The sequence below is a fragment of the Phocoena phocoena genome, chromosome 6, assembly GCF_963924675.1.
Source record: "Phocoena phocoena chromosome 6, mPhoPho1.1, whole genome shotgun sequence".
Lineage (NCBI taxonomy): Eukaryota > Metazoa > Chordata > Mammalia > Artiodactyla > Phocoenidae > Phocoena > Phocoena phocoena.
In genome coordinates, this window is record NC_089224.1 from 71,637,873 (window position 1) to 71,656,763 (window position 18,891).

At 39.1% G+C, this 18,891-nt stretch overlaps 1 protein-coding gene across 1 annotated transcript in view; it reads left to right on the plus strand.

Annotated features, from left to right (window-relative positions):
• PCSK5 (proprotein convertase subtilisin/kexin type 5) overlaps nucleotides 1-18,891 on the plus strand; it is a 320,817-nt gene that overhangs the window by 196,643 nt on the left and 105,283 nt on the right. The window contains exon 9 of the mRNA XM_065879408.1: nucleotides 3,669-3,769. Coding sequence (XP_065735480.1) covers nucleotides 3,669-3,769 — 101 coding nt within the window. The remainder of the gene's footprint in view (nucleotides 1-3,668; nucleotides 3,770-18,891) is intronic.

Below are 18,891 nucleotides of genomic sequence, written 5' to 3' on the forward strand. Positions count from 1 at the left end.
GTGGTTCCAGTTTGGGGAGCATCATTTTTCTTTAAAATTGCATGCTCCTTGGTGGTCTTTGCCTTTTCTTTCTAAAGATGGACATAAAAATTTCCTGATGCTGTGCGTTCTCTTAATGATGAAAACCTGCTTTAGATCTTTCCGGTAATTTACACCTCCATATCTCGACCACTGACAGTAACTTCCTCTTGAAATGACCCAGCTGGAGTTTCCACTTAAAGCAGGATGAGAAGGGAGTGAGGATGTTTTTGTTTCTTTTCTCTCCATTCCTTTTAACCTCCCTCCTCTCCATCACCTTCCTGTTCCACTCCCTTTCTACCCCTACTCACTACTCAAGTTTCATTTAGTTCAAGTGATTGGAAAAAAAAATAAAAGCACGGTCATGATGTGGAATTGTACAAACTTGCCTATATTAATAGCATTTAACAGTAAATTGGTGTTTATATATAAAAGTACTAAATGGCTGTTTACTTAAGTATATATCATTTGTGTATATACCTGCGGACCCTATTTGGATGGAGCATATTCCTATGGCCAACCCAACATCATAACATTTTTATTGTTCGCTGGAGGTGAGGCTGGAGGTAGCTATTTATTACACGCGCAAATGCTGCACACACTTGGCGTCTCTATTCTGGATTTGTTTCTGTACATTGAAAGCGTCTGGTACAGCTGAAGAATAAGGAAAATGAGCCAACTGAGAAAACGTCATGAAAAATCTTGAATTCAGGCACAAGTCATTGAAAAAAAAAAAGAAAAACTTGGCAAAGGAATGTGACCGTGAGGGTGAGGTAAAATGAGAAAAATGCAGGCAAGGCCACCTCTCAACAACAGTATATCTGGAGACCTGGAAACAGGCTGCTGCTGGGGTATTTATACGTTGACTTAGGGACCAGGCCTTTGGAAGATAAGGCTGCAAATTCACCCATCATTTCAAATGAAATAGAAATCACTTTTTAACAATCCATCAATCCCACTTCTGAGTACGTATCCAAAAGAATTGAAAACAGGATCTGAGGACTTCCCTGGTGGTGCAGTGGTGGAGAGTGCCTGCCAATGCAGGGGACACGAGTTTGAGCCCTGGTCCAGGAGGATCTCTCATGCCACGGAGCGGCTAAGCCCAGTGCACCATGACTGCTGAGCCTGCGCTCTAGAGCCTGGGAGCCACAACTACTGAAGCCCACGTTCCTAGAGCCCGTGCTTCACAACAAGAGAAGCCACCGCAATGAGAAGCCCGCGCACCACAATGAAGAGTAGCCCCCGCTCGCCGCAACTAGAGAAAGCCCGCATGCAGCAACGAAGACCCAACGCTGCCATAAAGAAGGAAGGGAGGAAGGAAAAAAAAGAAAAGAAAAAAGAAAGAAAGAATTACGAAAAGGCCAGCTGTGGGTCTAAAGGAGTTGGTCTTTAAAAAAAAAAAGAATTGAAAACAGGATCTGGAAGAGATATTTACACACCTATGTTTATTGCAGCACTATTCACAATAGCCAAGAGGTGGAAGCAACCCAAATACCAATTGACAGATGAATGAATCAAGAAAATATACTATATAATACAATGGAATATTATGCGGCCTAAAAAGAAGGAAATCCTGCCACATGCTACAACACAGATGAGCCTTGAGGGCATTATTCTAAGTGAAATAAGCCAATCACAAAAAAGACAAATGCTGCATAATTCCACTTCCATGAGGTACCTAGAGCAGTGACGGTCACAGAAGCAAACAGTAGAATGGTGGTTGCCAGGGGCTGGGGAGGGGCCATGGGGAGTTGTTTAATGGGTAGAGTTTCAGTCAGGCAAGGTGAAAATGTCGTAGAGCTCTAGGATTGCACAGCAAAGTGCATATAATTAGCAATACTGTACGGTACACTTACAAAGTTGTTAAAAGGGTAAATCTGTGTTATGTGGGGTTTTTTGCCTCGCCCCCTCCAAAAAGAAATACCTTTTTAACGCCAACAATTGAAAAATCTCAGAAGTTTCTTAATGTAGAAGTGGGTAGGGCTCTCTTTACCCAGACATCTTGCGAACATCCACTGTGGAGGCTCAGAGGATGGCTAGCTAATCACGTCTGTGAATCTAGAAACAACTTGCCCTGCTTGCCAAACACACGGTCGGGCTCTTGCCCAGCTCTCAGTTATTCCAGAAAAGAGTGCAAGGCTTGTCTCCTTTCTGCCACCACCTATCTACATGGTTCTCTATATTTTTACTCTTTCTCCCATTTCTTTTGTATCAGTGCCTCTCAATCTGGTAATATTAGTGGTGTCAAAAGGCATAAAGAACAGATAGTGAGCACTGATGGCCTTGTGTGAAACTAAATCACCGGGATGTCAATCTCGATTCATGAAGATAATTAAAGAGTCCCTTCAGACATCCTCACGTGACCCTGAGGAAACTTAGGGGAGGACTCATTTCTAAAGAGTTATGCAGTGCTTTCTTTCGGTGACGAGCAAATTTCTTTCCAAATCAGCTAATCTGCATTCTTCTCTCGAAGGATGCACCTTAGAAAAGCAAGGCTTTGTTTTCACCACCTCTATCCCCCTACACCTTTCTGATGACCTTTCACCTCAGTTTTCTTATCTGTAAAATATGGGCTATATACTTGTCTTGATGACTGAGAAAGCTTTACCAATGTCTTCCAATAACTACAATGAGACTCCTAAGTTCGTCTCACAAGCCTTGTAGCTTCCCAGCAGGAGGGCTGTTAGTCCCAAGGGGGCAAAAAAGGATTCTTATCAGGGAGGGAGGATCTTAGATATTACAGTGGTTTGCAAAGTTATATGCCATAGTGCTTTATTTCTCTTGTTATGAAGATTCTGCATTTAATTTTTCTTCTTTCATGAAATGATCATGGAACAGAGGTTGGGAAATACTGCCCTTGCTGTTGGGCATGTTATTCAGCCACAGCTGAAGTGAACTAGATTCAAACCAAGAGGAAAAAATGATCTAGTTCTCACATTTTGATCTTTAAAAAATAGAAAATGGCTAATCTCCTATAATATACAAGCACGCACTTAGATCCGTTCATTTCACATCAAGTACCCTGGCTTCAACCTTGTTTTTAGTATTTGTGTTAAATCTATCAGGAAGTCTTGGTTCATCCAAGTCACATTTCTGTGCATTCTAAAAATGAGTCCGTAAGCAAAGTTCCTTCTAGGGCAGAATAAATCTTTTGCTTCAAACCTGCAGCTTTTCCAATGTAATAGTTCTAGGAGGGCAGGAACAAGACCCTGTGCTTTTATTCATTATGCTAGGTGCTTAACTCAGTGTCTGGTTGTTGGATCAACATGTTTGATTATTTAAAATGTTGGAGTAATGAAAGAACTTTCGTTTTAACTAAAGCTGGGACCAGAGAGAGGCAAGTGAGGTGCCTAGGGTGTAAAATTTAAGGATACACTTGCACAACCCGTATGTTTCGGGCCAAAGGCTCACTGCAGTCCTCACCCTGGTTGTAACGCAAGTGGAATCCAATTTCCAAACCCTCCCCTTTTCAGAGTTGATTTACACAGGCAATTCTCTGGAAGTGATACAGTCACAGGAGTGCGGGAACAAGGAATTTAAAACAACTGTTTCAACACCCGTCCCTTCCAGTTTTATGAGTAAATTTCTTTTTACTTGCATGTGACTCACATTGACCCCAGAGCCCTAAATTTTCCACTTCTGTCTTCTAGATCACTACGGATCTGAGGCAGCGTTGCACGGACAACCACACTGGGACATCGGCCTCAGCCCCCATGGCGGCAGGCATCATTGCACTGGCCCTGGAAGCCAAGTAAGCCTTTATCTCCATATGTCTCCACTGGCGACAGCCCCTCAGCTCAAGGACAGTTTACCCCTTCGCTAGTATACAATCTCGAGCACAACAGGCCAGAATATAATCTTCCCAATTCCACCTTTAAAACTGCAAAGATTAGGCCTTAAGAAAAGCTTCCCCTCTATTAAGGGAAAAGGCAACTTTTTTGGTTTTTATCTTCTTCAGAAATCAAACTGTGTAATTACTTTATTGTGGAGTCATAGTGCAGGCATGCCAGTTGGCTGTAACACTCTTGCCTTGTTGAGGTTTTTATTCTGGTCGGGGAATGTTCTGTGAGTCTCAGAAAGCTTAGGTCTGCCCACTTCTGGTTCCTTTCCCTGCAGGACAGCAATGCAGCTCAGATTCCATGACAGTAGAACCGTCACAGACTCACTCTGGGGAACAAAACACGTCAAGGTCATATGACAGGAGCCCAGGAAGAAAGACAACCCACTTAACTGAAATCCTTCTTAATGTAGTCAAATTTGGTGTTTAAAAGATCCCTTTGAAAGGCCCCCTCAGGTTATTTTAGGTTCTTAGGTTAGATTTATATGGTGGTAGGTCTCTCTTCTTTCTCCAAGCACCAATAGATTAGTTTGTCTTAACTCTTTGAAAACCTGATAGAGATCTACACTCCCTTACCCTCAATTTCAAAAGCCAAAATGGCCTGAAAACTGAAAGTTGTTTTTTGCACATTTGACACCAAAACTCATTTGATGGCAAAGCTTGCCCAGAACTGATTTGAAGCTATTTTCAGTCTTTATGTATTGTGAAAATTCACACATTTCACTGTAGAAGCATTAATATCTTTGATTATGAGGTGCTAGCTTGGACCCCACTGGAAGTTTTGTGTACCATATGCTGTGGACACCATATCTGAACAAATTTTGAATTCCGAACATATCTGGTCCAAGGATTTTATAAAAGGGATTGTGGGCCTGAACTCTGAGGCCATCCCTACAAGAGGATCATAGCAAGAAGGAATTGAAGTAATTACATAAGTGTTTTTCCAAAAATAGCCTTGCATCCCTGCCCTAGGGAGGAATGGAAAGATTCTTTCATATAAACCTGATGTAGAGCCATAGCAGGTGACAGGGAAAGAATACAAGGATCATGATGAGACTCGGGTCTTAATAAGAACAGTACTGTTTCATTCCCGGTACATATTGGCTTCCCAACGTTTACAGCTGACTCTCTATAAGGCAGACAGCCTCTGTCAAGGCAGTTGGACCTCAATGTAATATGGATTCAGTAAATTGCTAAGTCACGTGTAATTCCTTGGACTGAGACAGGCAGAAGAACACAGGCTCTGGAAATGGTGGTGTCTTAGTCCATTCAAGCTGCTATAACAAAATGCCATAAACTGAGTAGCTTCTAAACAACAAACACTTATTTCTCACAGCTCTCGAAGCTGGAAAGTCCAAGATCAAGGTGCCAGCAGACTTAGTGTCTGGCAAAGACCCACTTCCTAGTTGGCTTTACATGGTAGAAGAAAGGGGCAAGGGAGATCTCTGGATAAATGTCTCTTATAAGGGCACTGATCCCATTAAAGAGGTCTCCAGCCTTGTGACCTAATCACCTCCCAAAGGCCCTACCTCCTAATACTCTCACATTGGGTATTAAGTTTCAACATACGAATTTTAAGGGGACACAAATATTCAGACCATAGCAGGTACCATATCTTTTGGTGGCCTCCTGCCCCTAAGCATTGACATTGAGAGATATTCAAGCTCCCATCAATGTTTGGATTTCTTTTGTTTTGGCAGGGTTAAATATCAAATCATTTCAACACATTTTATCTTTTAAAGTGTTAAAAGTTTAGCGAGGAGTTGGCACTTATTCTGTTCTCACTTTATAACTTTTCACTGGACTGGCACTTATTCTGTTCTCACTTTATAACTTTTCACTGGACTGTTCTGACGGCAGATTAAGTATCTGTGTTTTTAATTTGGTGACTGTAAGTTGGATTTTGAAAAATATATCGTCTTCATTCTGAAATTCTGGGTTGTTTCTCTGGAATAGTCTCCTGTCCACAAACTACTAAAAAAAAAAAAAAATCAGGAATTCTTCCTGCACCTCCCCGTTTCCCAAAAAAAGGATATAATCTCAAATCTGGCAACCAAGTACCATAACTGTGGCTGTACAGCACATGCTACTCAGTTCCTTGAAATACTACTATAACACTAATATTTTCAACAATAATTCTTTTAACCACTATTTAAGCTCAAATGAAAAATCCTTAATTTTATGCCTCAAACAACACACTCAGTTGGATAAGTTTGCTTTGGGGCTGGGGAACACACTGGAAAGCTGCCTGTTTTCTTTCCCTTTGCATTTTGAGCCTTTTTTTAAGACTGATTTTTGCCAAAACTTTATTGGGTGGAAGGAAGGTCCTAGGATAGAGTTTATGTAGAAAATCCACTGTATTTTAAGATTTTAAACAGTCTAGTCCGATCATGCGGCCAAAGTATATAGTAAACAACCAGATCAGGTGAGAAAGAATAAACCTTTCCTTGCATCTCTATCGGTTTGTTCTACAGGCCAATCTTTGCCTGTAAGTGAAGCTGAAAGTTGGGGGCAATAGGTCTGAGTACCTCAAGAGTGGGTCAGGCATGGATGTTAAACTAGCATCAATAAGCAATGGGCCTCCCACGGGAGAAAAAAGTATCTAAATAGCAAAGAACTCAAGTAACAGTGTACCAAGGTTGCAGTTGTTCTCAACAAAGCCAAGTTTAACCCTTGGTAAGTGTACCTCACCCAGTCACCCAACCTCCACCACTAGTACTTCTTAGCAACACTTAAACCTTGGTATTTTGAGATTCAGCCTTTGCTATCACAAGTTAAAGAGCCTGATAGTAGTTCTCTGTTATCCACGTTCCAAGACCCCCAGTGGATGCCTTTAACCGCAGATAGTACCAAGCCCTACATGTACTATGATTTTTCCTATAAGTGCATACCTATAACAAAGTTTAATTTATAAATTAGGCACAGTAAGAAATGAAGAACAGTAACTAAAGATAGGACAATTATAACAGTATACTGTATTAAAAGTTATGTGAATGTGGTCTCTCTCAAAACATCTTATAGAACCATATGCACTCTTCTTGTGATGCTGTGAGATGATCAAATGCCTCCGTGTTGAAATGAAGTGAGGTGAATGGTGTAGGCATTGTGACGTAGTGTTAGGCTACTACTGACCTTCTGATGATGCGTCAGAAGGAGGGTCGTCTTTGGGTAATCTGGATCATCACGCCATGGTTGGCGATCTCAGGTGGGACAGGGCTGGACAGTATGAGATTTCATTGCACGACTCAGAATGTTGTACAATTTAAACTTACGAATTGTTTGTTTCTGGAATTTTCCATGTAATATTTTTGGACCACAGTTGACCATGCATAAATGAAACCGCAGAAAGAGAAGACAAGGATTGGGGCGGGGAGGTGGACCACTGTACGCCCTTATAAGGAAGGAAAAGAGAAAGCCAGAGCTGGGCAGAATTCTGACCCAGGACTCTGTCCAGCACTTCAGATATTCACCCCCTGCTCAGGTCAGATGAGTCACTGGATGAGGCTGAGCGTTCAGCTGAAAAGCTGCAGGCGGGGACTGCCAGTCCCTATCCAGCTGCATATCCCAGCTCTTTCTGCCCGACAAGGAGAAATGCATTGTTTCTCCTAACGTCACTAGGTTACAGTAGTATATACTCAGGGAAAACTGCCACCTCCCAGCTTCTTCACAGCCTGCTTCCTTTACGTCCCCACGTGCTTGCTTGCATCGGCACATTTGCCTGGATCAGTAGGACTGTGGGTCCTACTGTGGATGCTACTCCAACTGTTGACCCCTCTGCATTATGAGTCTTCTTGCTCCCCTAAGGTTGGAGCGTTCCAAAAAATCTTCTTAGGAAACTAAGGGAAGAGAAAACAAAAACAAAACAGAGAAACAGAGAAGCTTAAAGTGTTCAGATCTCTTATCTGAATGCAACAAAAGTTTGGTCATTAACTCTGCTGTGATAACTAATAGGACTCCCAGGCCATCCTTATCCTGTGGGGTATGTAAGAACATGTGTTGTAAGAAACTCCACTGTAACTAACACACCCCCAGATCCTTGGGTAAAAGTGTACCACTCCCAAGACTGGAAGGATTCTCAGTTCTAAAAACCTACCTCCTTTTTGTCCTGAGTCTGGAGCCTCTTTAAGCTCTATAGGCACCTCTGACAGTCTGATCATAACTTTGCCTTTCTAATTACTAAACAGTTTCCTCCTGCTCCTAAAAATGTTACCTGGGTGCGAGAAGCTCTAAATATTTTCCCTTCTAAAAATCAGGAGCAATTTCAGAATAAGAGAAAACACTGGCATCTTAAAAGAGAGGCAAGAAAACTTTCTGTTTCGGGGTACCCTCATCACATATGTATTGGTTCAGAGGTCTATAATATTTCTGTTGTTTGGCGGGAATTTTCTGGTTTTTCAGTTGAGTGAGTAGGGAATATGTAATCAGTGATTACAAGCAAACTAATTATCATTTGGTCCATTGCTACTTAAAATGACATCTTTTTATATACTGTAACTGAAAAAGTTTAAGTAAAGTAAGTGTCCTGGGAGCAGGTTTCTTTTTTTTTTTTTTATTGAAGTATAGTTGATTTGCAATGTTGTGTTAATTTCTGCTGTATAACAAAGTGATTGTTATACATATATACACATTCTTTTTTTTAATATTTTCCATTATGGTTTATCATAGGATACTGAATATAGTTCTCTGCTATATAGTAAAACCTTGTTGTTTATCCATTCCATATATAACACCTTACATCTGCTAACCTCAACCTCCCACTCCACCCCTCCCCCAACCCCCTCCCCCTTGGCAACCACTAGTCTGTTCTCTGTCCATGAATCTGTTTCTGTTTCATAGATAAGTTCATTTATGCCATATTTTACATTCCACACATACGTGATATCATATACTATTTGTCTTTCTCATCTGACTTACTTCACTTAGTATGATAGCCTCTAGTTGTATCCATGTTGCTGCAAATGACATTATTGTGTTCATTTTTATGGCTGAGTAGTATTCCACTGTATATATGTATATACCACATCTTCTTGATCCACTCCTCTGTAGATGGACATTTAGGTTGTTTCCATGTCTTGGCTGTTGTGAATAGTGCTGCTGTGGACATAGGGGTGCGTGTATCTTTTTGAATTAGAGTTTTCTCTGCATATATGCCCAGGAGTGGGATTGCTGGACCATATGGTAATTCTATTTTTAGTTGTCTGAGGAACCTGGGAGCAGGTTTCTTAAATGAAGAAAGTAGTTGGGGCTTCCCTGGTGGTGCAGTGGTTGAGTGTCCGCCTGCCGATGCAGGGGACACGGGTTCGTGCCCCGGTCCGGGAAGATCCCACATGCCGCGGAGCGGCTGGGCCTGTGAGCCATGGCCGCTGAGCCTGCGTGTCTGGAGCCTGTGCTCCACAACGGGAGAGGCCACAACAGTGAGAGGCCCACGTACCACAAAAAAAGAAAAGAGAAAGTAGTGAAACATAACTAATAGTGTTGAGTGAGCAACCTAGAAAAACATCAAGTCATATTTGTGAGGTGCTTTGTATCTCAATGCTGGTATATATTACCAGTACCCCAGACGTGTAGGAAGAAAAAAATATGTTGCTAGCAAATGATATTTCATATAAAATGGTTTATAAAATACAGTTGAAATAACTGACATTCATAAAAACCTAGTATTCAGAATCATAAACTCTGTTTTACTGAAAGTTTTCCTGCCTTGAGTCTGCAACTATTAGCTGAGGAAAGCTATTTCAGTAGTGTTTTATATGTTAAATTACCAGCATTAGCTCAGGAAATTCAGAATTTAAATTCACCAAAGAAACCTTTTTGCCTTGAATCGCAAATGGTCTTTCACTGGAAATTTGAACAGTATGTACTCGGCAAACAAGAAATGTGGCACAGTGAATGGTAAATAAAAGGGACTGAGTTGGGTAGAAACATCTGACATTATTTAGCACTGATACAAGGAATCTGCCACAAATTCCTGTTTTAAGTGACCCAAAGCCTTTTTCTCAGATTTCATATCTCAGGGGCCACAGGGATACTATCCTTTGAGAACATTTAATACATCCAGATCTAAATTTAGAAAATAAATAAACTGGGATGGCAGCTGTTATTCTGTTCTATATATTCTATAATGTGTATTCCATTCTATACATATATCTATTCTATATATGCATATATGTATTCTATATATACTAGAAATAGACCTGGTACACATTAAACATTAGCTGCCCTTGGTGTTCTACACATGTGCATGCATACATACACACACATTCCTAGGTAGGCTCATCTACTTTCTTCTTATTATCTATCTGTTCTCTCTTATTTCAATTGTCTATTACCACTGGTTTATAGAATATACCATATAGGTATATGTAGAACAAGATTCTAGAATATATAGAGAGAGAATATAGTTCTAGATAGCTTAGACAACTTCTGTTTTTGTACTACAGATGTTTTTATATGTATTACCTTCCAAACAAGGCTTAAACTCCTTGAGACTAAAGACTGTATCTTACAGACTTTATTTATGTGTATGTAATCAATATCTATTGCATACTGAAAATAATTTTTTTAACATCTCTATTGGAGTATGTTTGCTTTACAATGTTGTGTTAATTGCTGCAGTATAACAAAGTGAATCAGCTATATGAATACATATATCCCCATATCCCCTCCCTCTTTCGTCTCCCTCCCACCCTCCCTATCCCACCCCTCTAGGTGGTCACAAAGCACCGAGCTGATCTCCCTGTGCTACGCGGCTGCTTCCCACTAGCTATCTATTTTATGTTTGGTAGTGTATATATGTCCATGCCACTCTCTCACTTCATCTCAGCTTACCCTTCCCCTTCCCCCTCCCCGTGTCCTCAGGTGCATTCTCTACATCTGTCTTTATTCCTGTCCTGCCCCTAGGTTCTTCAGAACCATTTTTTTTTTAGATTCATATATATGTGTGTGTGTGTGTGTGTGTGTGTGTGTGTGTGTTAGCATATGGTATTTGTTTTTCTCTTTCTGACTTACTTCACTCTGTATCACAGACTCTAGGTCCATCCACCTCGCTACAAATAACTCAATTTTGTTTCTTTTTATGGCTGAGTAATATTCCATTGTATATATGTGCCACACCTTCTTTATCCATTCATCTGTCGATGAACACTTAGGTGGCTTCCATCTCCTGGCTATTGTAACTAGTGCTGCAATGAACATTGTGGTACATGACTCCTTTGAATTACGGTTTTCTCAGGGTATATGCCCAGTAATGGGATTGCTGTGTCATATGGTAGTTCTATTTTCAGTTTTTTAAGGACCCTCCATACTGTTTTCCATAGTGGCTGTGTCAATTTGCATTCCTACCAACAGTGCAAGAGGATTCCCTTTTCTCCACACCCTCTCCAGCATTTATTGTTTGTAGATTTTTTAATGATGGCCATTCTGTCTGGTGTGAGGTAATACCTCATTGTAGTTTTGATTTGCATTTCTCTAATGATTAGTGATGTTGAGCATCCTTTCATGTGTTTGTTGGCAATCTGTATATCTTCTTTGGAGAAATGTCCACTTAGGTCTTCTGCCCATTTTTGGATTGGGTTTTTTGTTTTTTTGATATTGAGCTGCATGAGCTGCTTATATATTTTGGAGATTAATCCTTTGTCAGGTGCTTCGTTTGCAAATATTTTCTCCCATTCTCAGGGTTGTCTTTTCATCTTGTTTATGGTTTCCTTTGCTGTGCGAAAGCTTTTCAGTTTCATTAGGTCCCATTTGTTTATTTTTGATTTTATTTCCATTACTTAGGGAGATGGGTCAAAAAAGATCTTGCTGTGATTTATGTCATACAGTGTTCTGCCTATGTTTTCCTCTAAGAGTTTTATAGCATCTGGCCTTGCATTTAGGTCTTAAATCCATTTTAAGTTTATTTTTGTATATGGTGTTAGGGACTGTTCTGATTTCATTCTTTTACATGTAGGTGTCCAGTTTTCCCAGCACCACTTATTGAAGAGGCTGTCTTTTCTCCACTATATATTCTTGTCTCCATTATAAAAGATAAAGTAACCATATGTGTGTGGGTTTATCTCTGGGCTTTCTACCCTATTCCATTGATCTATATTGCTGTTTTTGTGCCTGTACCATACTGTCTTGATTACTGTAGCTTTGTAGTATAGTTTGAAGTCAGGGAGCCTGATTCCTCCAGCTCCATTTTTCTTTCTCAAGATTGCTTTTGCTATTTGGGGTCATTTGTATTTCCATACAAATTGTGAATTTTTTTGTTCTAGTTTGGTGAAAAATGCCATTGGTAGTTTGAAAGGGATTGCACTGAACCTGTAGATTGCTTTGGGTAGTATAGTCATTTTCACAGTGTTGATTCTTCCAATCCAAGAGCATGGTATATCTCTCCATCTGTTTGCATCATCTTTAATTTCTTTCATCAGTGTCTTATAGTTTTTTGCATACAGGTCTTTTGTCTCCTTAGGTAGGTTTATTCCTAGGTATTTTATTCCTCTGTTGCAGTGGTAAATGGGAGTGTTTCCTTAATTTCTCTTTCAGATTTTTCATCATTAGTGTATAAGAATGCAAGAGATTGCTGTGCGTTAATTTTGTATCCTGCTACTTTACCACATTCATTGATTGATTAGCTCTAGTAGTTTTCTAGTAGCATCTTTAGGATTCTCTATGTATAGTATCATGTCATCTGCAAAGAGTGACAGCTTTACTTCTTCTTTAAAGATTTGGATTCCTTTTATTTCTTTTTCTTCTCTGATTGCTGTGACTAAAACTTCCAACACTATGTTGAATAATAGTGGTGAGAGTGGACAACCTTGTCTTGTTCCTGATGTTAGAGGAAATGGTTTCAGTTTTTCACCATTGGGAACGATGTTGGCTATGGGTTTGTCATATATGGCCTTTATTATGTTGAGGTAAGTTCCCTCTATGCCTACTTTCTGGGAGTTTTTTATTATAAATGCGTGTTGAATTTTGTCGAAAGCTTTTTCTGCATTTATTGAGATGATCATATGGTTTTTCTCCTTCAGTTTGTTAATATGGTTTTTCACATTGATTGATTTGCATATATTGAAGAATCCTTGCATTCCTGGGATAAACCCCACTGATCATGGTGTATGATCCTTTGAATGTACTGTTGAATTCTCTTTGCTTGTATTTTGTTGAGGTTTTTTGCGTCTATGTTCATCACTGATATTGGCCTGTAGTTTTCTTTCTTTGTAACCTTTGTCTGGTTTTGGTATCAGAGTGATGGTGGCTTCATAGAATGAGTTTGGGAGTGTTCCTCTCTCTGCTGTATTTTGGAAGAATTTGAGAAGGATAGGTGTTAGCTCTTCTCTGAATGTTTGATAGAATTTTCCTGTGAAGCCATCTGGTCCTGGGCTTTTGTTTGTTGGAAGATTTTTAATCACAGTCTCAATTTCAGTGCTTGTGATATGTATGTTTATATTTTCTATTTCTTCCTGGTTCAGTCTCGGAAGGTTGTGCTTTTGTAAGAATTTGTCCATTTCTTCTAGGTTGTCCATTTTATTGGCATAGAGTTGCTTGTAGTAGTCTCTTAGAATGCTTTGTATTTCTGCGGTGTCTATTGTAACTTCTCCTTTTTCATTTCTAATTTTATTGATTTGAGTCCTCTCCCTCTTTTTCTTGATGAGTCTGGCTAATGGTTTATCAATTTTGTTTATCTTCTCAAAGAACCAGCTTTTAGTTTTATTCATCTTTGCTATCATTTCCTTCATTTCTTTTTCATTTATTTCTGATCTAATCTTTATGATTTCTTTCCTTCTGCTAACTTTGGGGGTTCTTTTTGTTCTTCTTTCTCTAATTGCTTTAGGTGTAAGGTTAGGTTGTTTATTTGAGATGTTTCTTATTTCTTGAGGTAGGATTGTATTGCTATAAACTTCCCTCTTAGAACTGCTTTTGCTGCCTCCCATAGGTTTTGGGTTGTAGTATTTTCATTGTCCTTTGTTTCTAGGTATTTTTTGATTTCCTCTTTGATTTCTTCAGTGATCTCTTGGTTATTTAGTAGCATATTGTTTAGCCTCCACGTGTTTATATTTTTTACAGATTTTTTTCATGTAATTGATATCTAGTCTCATAGCGTTGTGGTCGGAAAAGATACTTGATACGATTTCAATTTTCTTAAATTTACCAGGGCTTGATTTGTGACCCAGGACATGATCTGTCCTGGAGAATATTCCATGAGCACTTGAGAAGAAAGTGTATTCTGTTGTTTTTGGATGGAATGTCCTATAAATATCAATTAAGTCCATCTTGTTTAATGTGTCATTTAATGCTTGTGTTTCCTTATTTATTTTCATTTTAGATGATCTTTCCATTGGTGAAAGTGGGGTGTTAAAGTCCCCTACTATGATTGTGTTACTGTCGATTTCCCCTTTTATGGCTGTTAGCATTTGCCTTATGTATTGAGGTGCTCCTATGTTCGGTGCATAAATATTTACAATTGTTATATCTTCTTCTTGGATCGATCCCATGATAATTATGTAGTGTCCTTCTTCGTCTCTTGTAATGGTCTTTATTTTAAAGTCTATTTTGTCTGATATGAGAATTGCTACTCCAGCTTTCTTTTGATTTCCATTTGCATGGAATATCTTTTTCTGTCCCCTCACTTTCAGTCTGTATGTGTCCCTAGGTCTGAAATGGATCTCTTGTAGACAGCATATATACGGGTCTTGTTTTTGTATCCATTCAGCCAGTCTGCATCTTTTCACTGGAGCATTTAATCCATTTACATTTAAGGTAATTATCGATATGTATGTTCCTATTACCATTTTTAAAAATTTTTTTGGCTTTGGTATTGTAGGTCTTTTCCTTCTCTTGTGTTTCCTGCCTAGAGATAAAAATTAATTTTTAAAGCATCATGCTAGGAGATAAGTGAATTAGGCAGGACATAATTCAAGTATTTGTAAACTATGTCACTTGCCTTCAAAGGATCTTAAAGTATCATTAGGGGGCATATGGACACCAGCATTTACGCACAAATAATTTAAGAAAGTCTGTGAAATAGTTTTGGTGGAAAGGTGGTGGAACATGAAGGATTTGGAAGAAAATTGAAACAGTCAGACTCGATGATGATCCAAATTGGAACCTTGGTGCCATGGCATTTGTATAATCTCTATGACACCTTAAACACCATGTTTTGAACAAGTTCAATTCTAAACAAACATTAAATTAATCCATCTATTCCAACCTTCTTATTTTTTGTACAAGGGAAATGAGGTTAATAGAACTGCTCAGTTTCATATATTATTTTTACCTCTCAGTTCCTCTCATTGCTGTTGCATAGTGACTCCTCTTACGCACTGCCACAGCTCATCCCTTACCCAGTTTACATATCATTCCTTAGAACTGGGCTTACCCTGGGTAAATAAAGACATGATGGTATTCCCTCTTTTAGCTTCCAGAAGAAGCTAAAATTCCACTGAATTCTTCAGTGGGTTAATGTGAGACATGGAAAGATCAACGTGTGAAGAATTAAAGATGCGTTGGGCCACAGGAAGATTCACCTCATATGCTGTTGTTTTCAGAAAACTATCCCGAAAATCCTTTCTTTCTAAATTAAACTTATCGTCTGCATTTCTGTAAGACCTAAAAAGTCCATCTATATAAATGTTATGCAGTTCCCCTTCATCAACCACTTTATATCTTTGTTTTACCTTTCATTATAGTCTCTCTCTTACCTATGTATATTTCCAGTGCAAGAAAAAATGGGCCACTGCCCAAAATCTTTGGGATGCAATTATTGTGAGAAGTTAATACCTAAGACAGTTGAAAGGAAGTCTGGAGTTTTTAACAAACTGAGTTAAAATAACGAATTGAGGGGCTTCAAAGTTCTAGAACTGACCATCTTGAAGGGAGGCCACATATGAAAGATATGATAGGCATAAACATTTCTAAATATTGGAGTTAGCATCTTAGGCCTGATATCTTGTAAACTGTTCTTATCTTCTTTGTTTTGTTTTAATTAAAAACGCATTTCCGTATAAAATGTTCCATTAAAAATTCTCCCAAGGGCCACATTCAGGTGTATGAAATGTTGCAGTGGGCGGGGAGCACAAATGCATTTGATGATTGAGGTAAAATAACAGAGGATATACCAACTCTCCTTTTAGGAGGGTTTTATTTACTTCAATTAGAACTTAGCACATGCACAGATAGTGAGAATACAGGCATAAATGCTCAGGTTCTGTATAATTACAGGTTAAAGAAGGAGTTATTACACATGTCCTTCCTTTCACATACTCTTAGAGTTTCTCCTGTATTGTAATGTTGTAGTTCTGGCTTAGAATTTAGCTGAGATTTCTGGCATAAGTGGTTGGGCCATATACTGTAAAGAGGGTGAAGAAAATTAAAATGTAGTCAGGCAGGAGAGCTGAAAAAGGGGTTTGTGAGGTAGAAACAGCACACATTTCCATGTGAGGCTGAGTGGACAGAGAAAGGATGTACTGTCCTGGATTGTTCCCTATAGTGACATAATTGTAACCAGACTCACAGAGCAGTTACCACGGGCCTTCTGCCAGGACCGTGCATGAAAATAGCTTTGTTATGTCTACACACACAGAGACAATACACTGTGTCCTCTAGCACTTCGCAAGTTCAAATTATGTAGAAGCCAGTTCTCACTGGACTCAACTTTGTACCCTAACTGATGATCCATGGCTTAAAACAATGCAGCTTCCAAAGGTGTCCTTTATTCCTAGAAAAGCCCTGGTCAACAGGCTTATTCACCTTGTATTATCTGGAGACTTAGCCAGTGTTTTCCATCCCCTTCCTGAGTTGAGGAAACTAAGAAACTTGATGGATGGTTGAGTTGCCCAGAGACTGAACTGAGAACAGAGAATGAATCTATTAGGTGATTATTCACTGAATGTATTTTGCTCTTATTACTGTAGTAATAAAGATTATTTCTTAAGAAGAGTAATTCTCAGTCTTGTTGCAATCCCCAGAGTTTTTCCTTGTAGAGCTGGTCAGATATCATTTTCAAGTGTCATTTGTCATATATTAGAAATGTCTCATGTTCTAAATATTCAAATTGTGATTTAACCGAAGCAGTAATGCTGGAAGATTGGGGGTGGGAACGTTCTTTACAGTGTCCTCTGGGATTTGACTGATTTCATAGCAATTATATCATTATCTATGATATGCCATCCTCTCCACCACCTTGACAAGAATCCCATCTGAAAGGACACTATGCCTAGAATTCTATAAAAATGACACCACTCTGAGAAAACACAAAGTAGGAAGCTTCTCCCAGTTTAAGTCCACCAAAAAAAAAGTCAGTGTAGAAGAGGGGGGTTTGGAAGGAAACTTCTAATCTCATTTTTCTCATCTCTGAAAGGTACATAAAGAGACTAAGGTTGTTGGTAACATAAACCTTAGATGGAATCATTCATTCATTCAAAAGACATGTATTAATGTTCCACCGATTGTCAGTTCCTGTGCTAGGTATTGTGAATTGATTGGTGGATTGACAGAGGTGGAACTTTCATCCTATTTGGTGAGGCAGTCTGTAAAAAAGCAAACGATAAGTACTAAGAAAAACAGTAGAATAATGGGGAGTAACGGAGGTATTTTTACATACAGTGGTTAAGCAGAGACCTCTGGGAGGAAGTGACATTTTAGCTGAGACCTGAAACATGGTAAGAAGCCTACCTTGTAAAGAGCTGGCCTGTGCATTCCAGGGAGAGGGAGGAGCCAGCTCGGAAGACCCTGTGGTTGGAACAAGGTTACTGGCTTTGAGGATTAGAAAGATCTGTATGGCTAAAGTGAGGAGAGGGTTGGAAAAGTCCGGTATACATATGGCGTCATAGTAGGTAAGCATGATAAGAGATCTGTGGAGTCTTTTAAGGAGGGAGATATGAGTTGATGAAAATTTTTAAAGATCATTCCAGATTCTCCTTGGAGAAGTCCTGGTGTGGGAGCAAGGCAGGTAAACCATTTTGCAAGTTAGTTCTGTAGATCAGGAGAGGTTGGGGTAGCCTGTTCAAGGTGATGGTGATGGGGATAGAGAGAAATGGATAGATCTGCTATACATTTTGCATGTTCAGCAAACAGGGAGAGAATTAGATCATGGGCTTTGGGGTAAAGGAAAAACTCAAGGCTGAGTTCTAGTTCCTCAGTTGAGCTCTCGGGTGGATTGCATACCATTTGTTGAAATAGATACTCTTTTCTTCCCATGGGATTCTGAGAATTAGAAGAAGCATAAATACTGAATGGGACAAGGTCCCTGGGCTTAAAGGTCTGGTGACAAGACCTATAGCAAATTTCTCCTACAATTACTGACTGGGCTTTGGTGCATCAGCTTCCTAAAAGTTTATGAATTACTCCTTAGAAAAGGCTTTTCACTAAGACCATGATTGCTATAAATGTCTGAGACAATTTACATGTTTAAAAAGAGAAAGAAAATAAAGAGAATAGATTCATTTACATTATAAATTGCTCATCTACTGCCACGTCCTTTAATTTAAATAGGGTGTTAATAGCAAATTAATTTTTATGCAGTTACCCCATAAAATTGCTTAGAAAATCTACTAGTGTATTAGTGAGTTTATAAGAAGTATGTAAAATTTAGTATTTAAATTTAGTCTCTTGAGGATTTGTGGATTATATTCATTGCCAAGAAATTTTTGTTCTTGATAGTGTCTATGGTAACACCCCAAATACTATCAAATATAATTTTTCTTGCTAGGGATAAGAGAAGCTGACTTTTTTTTTTCCAGGGTTCATTATAGTTTCACATCATAATCTACCACTTAATCACTTTAATCAAAGCATATTTCAGTACATTCTGCAAAATGACTTATTGTATGGCTTCCTGGAATATCACTGTCTTTGAAGATTCTCAGATGTATTCCTCAGCTCTATATTGAAACCCAGTTAAAATTCAAATCTGTTTTTATACCAAGTGTTCTTGGGCTGAGTTTTGAATCCATCGTGCCCGTGCCCACATTTTCTTGACCTATAATTTTTTGCTTCTAGAAGATTTTTGTGTCATTTGTTCAGAAGAGCATAATTGTTCCCAGTGACACTGGCAT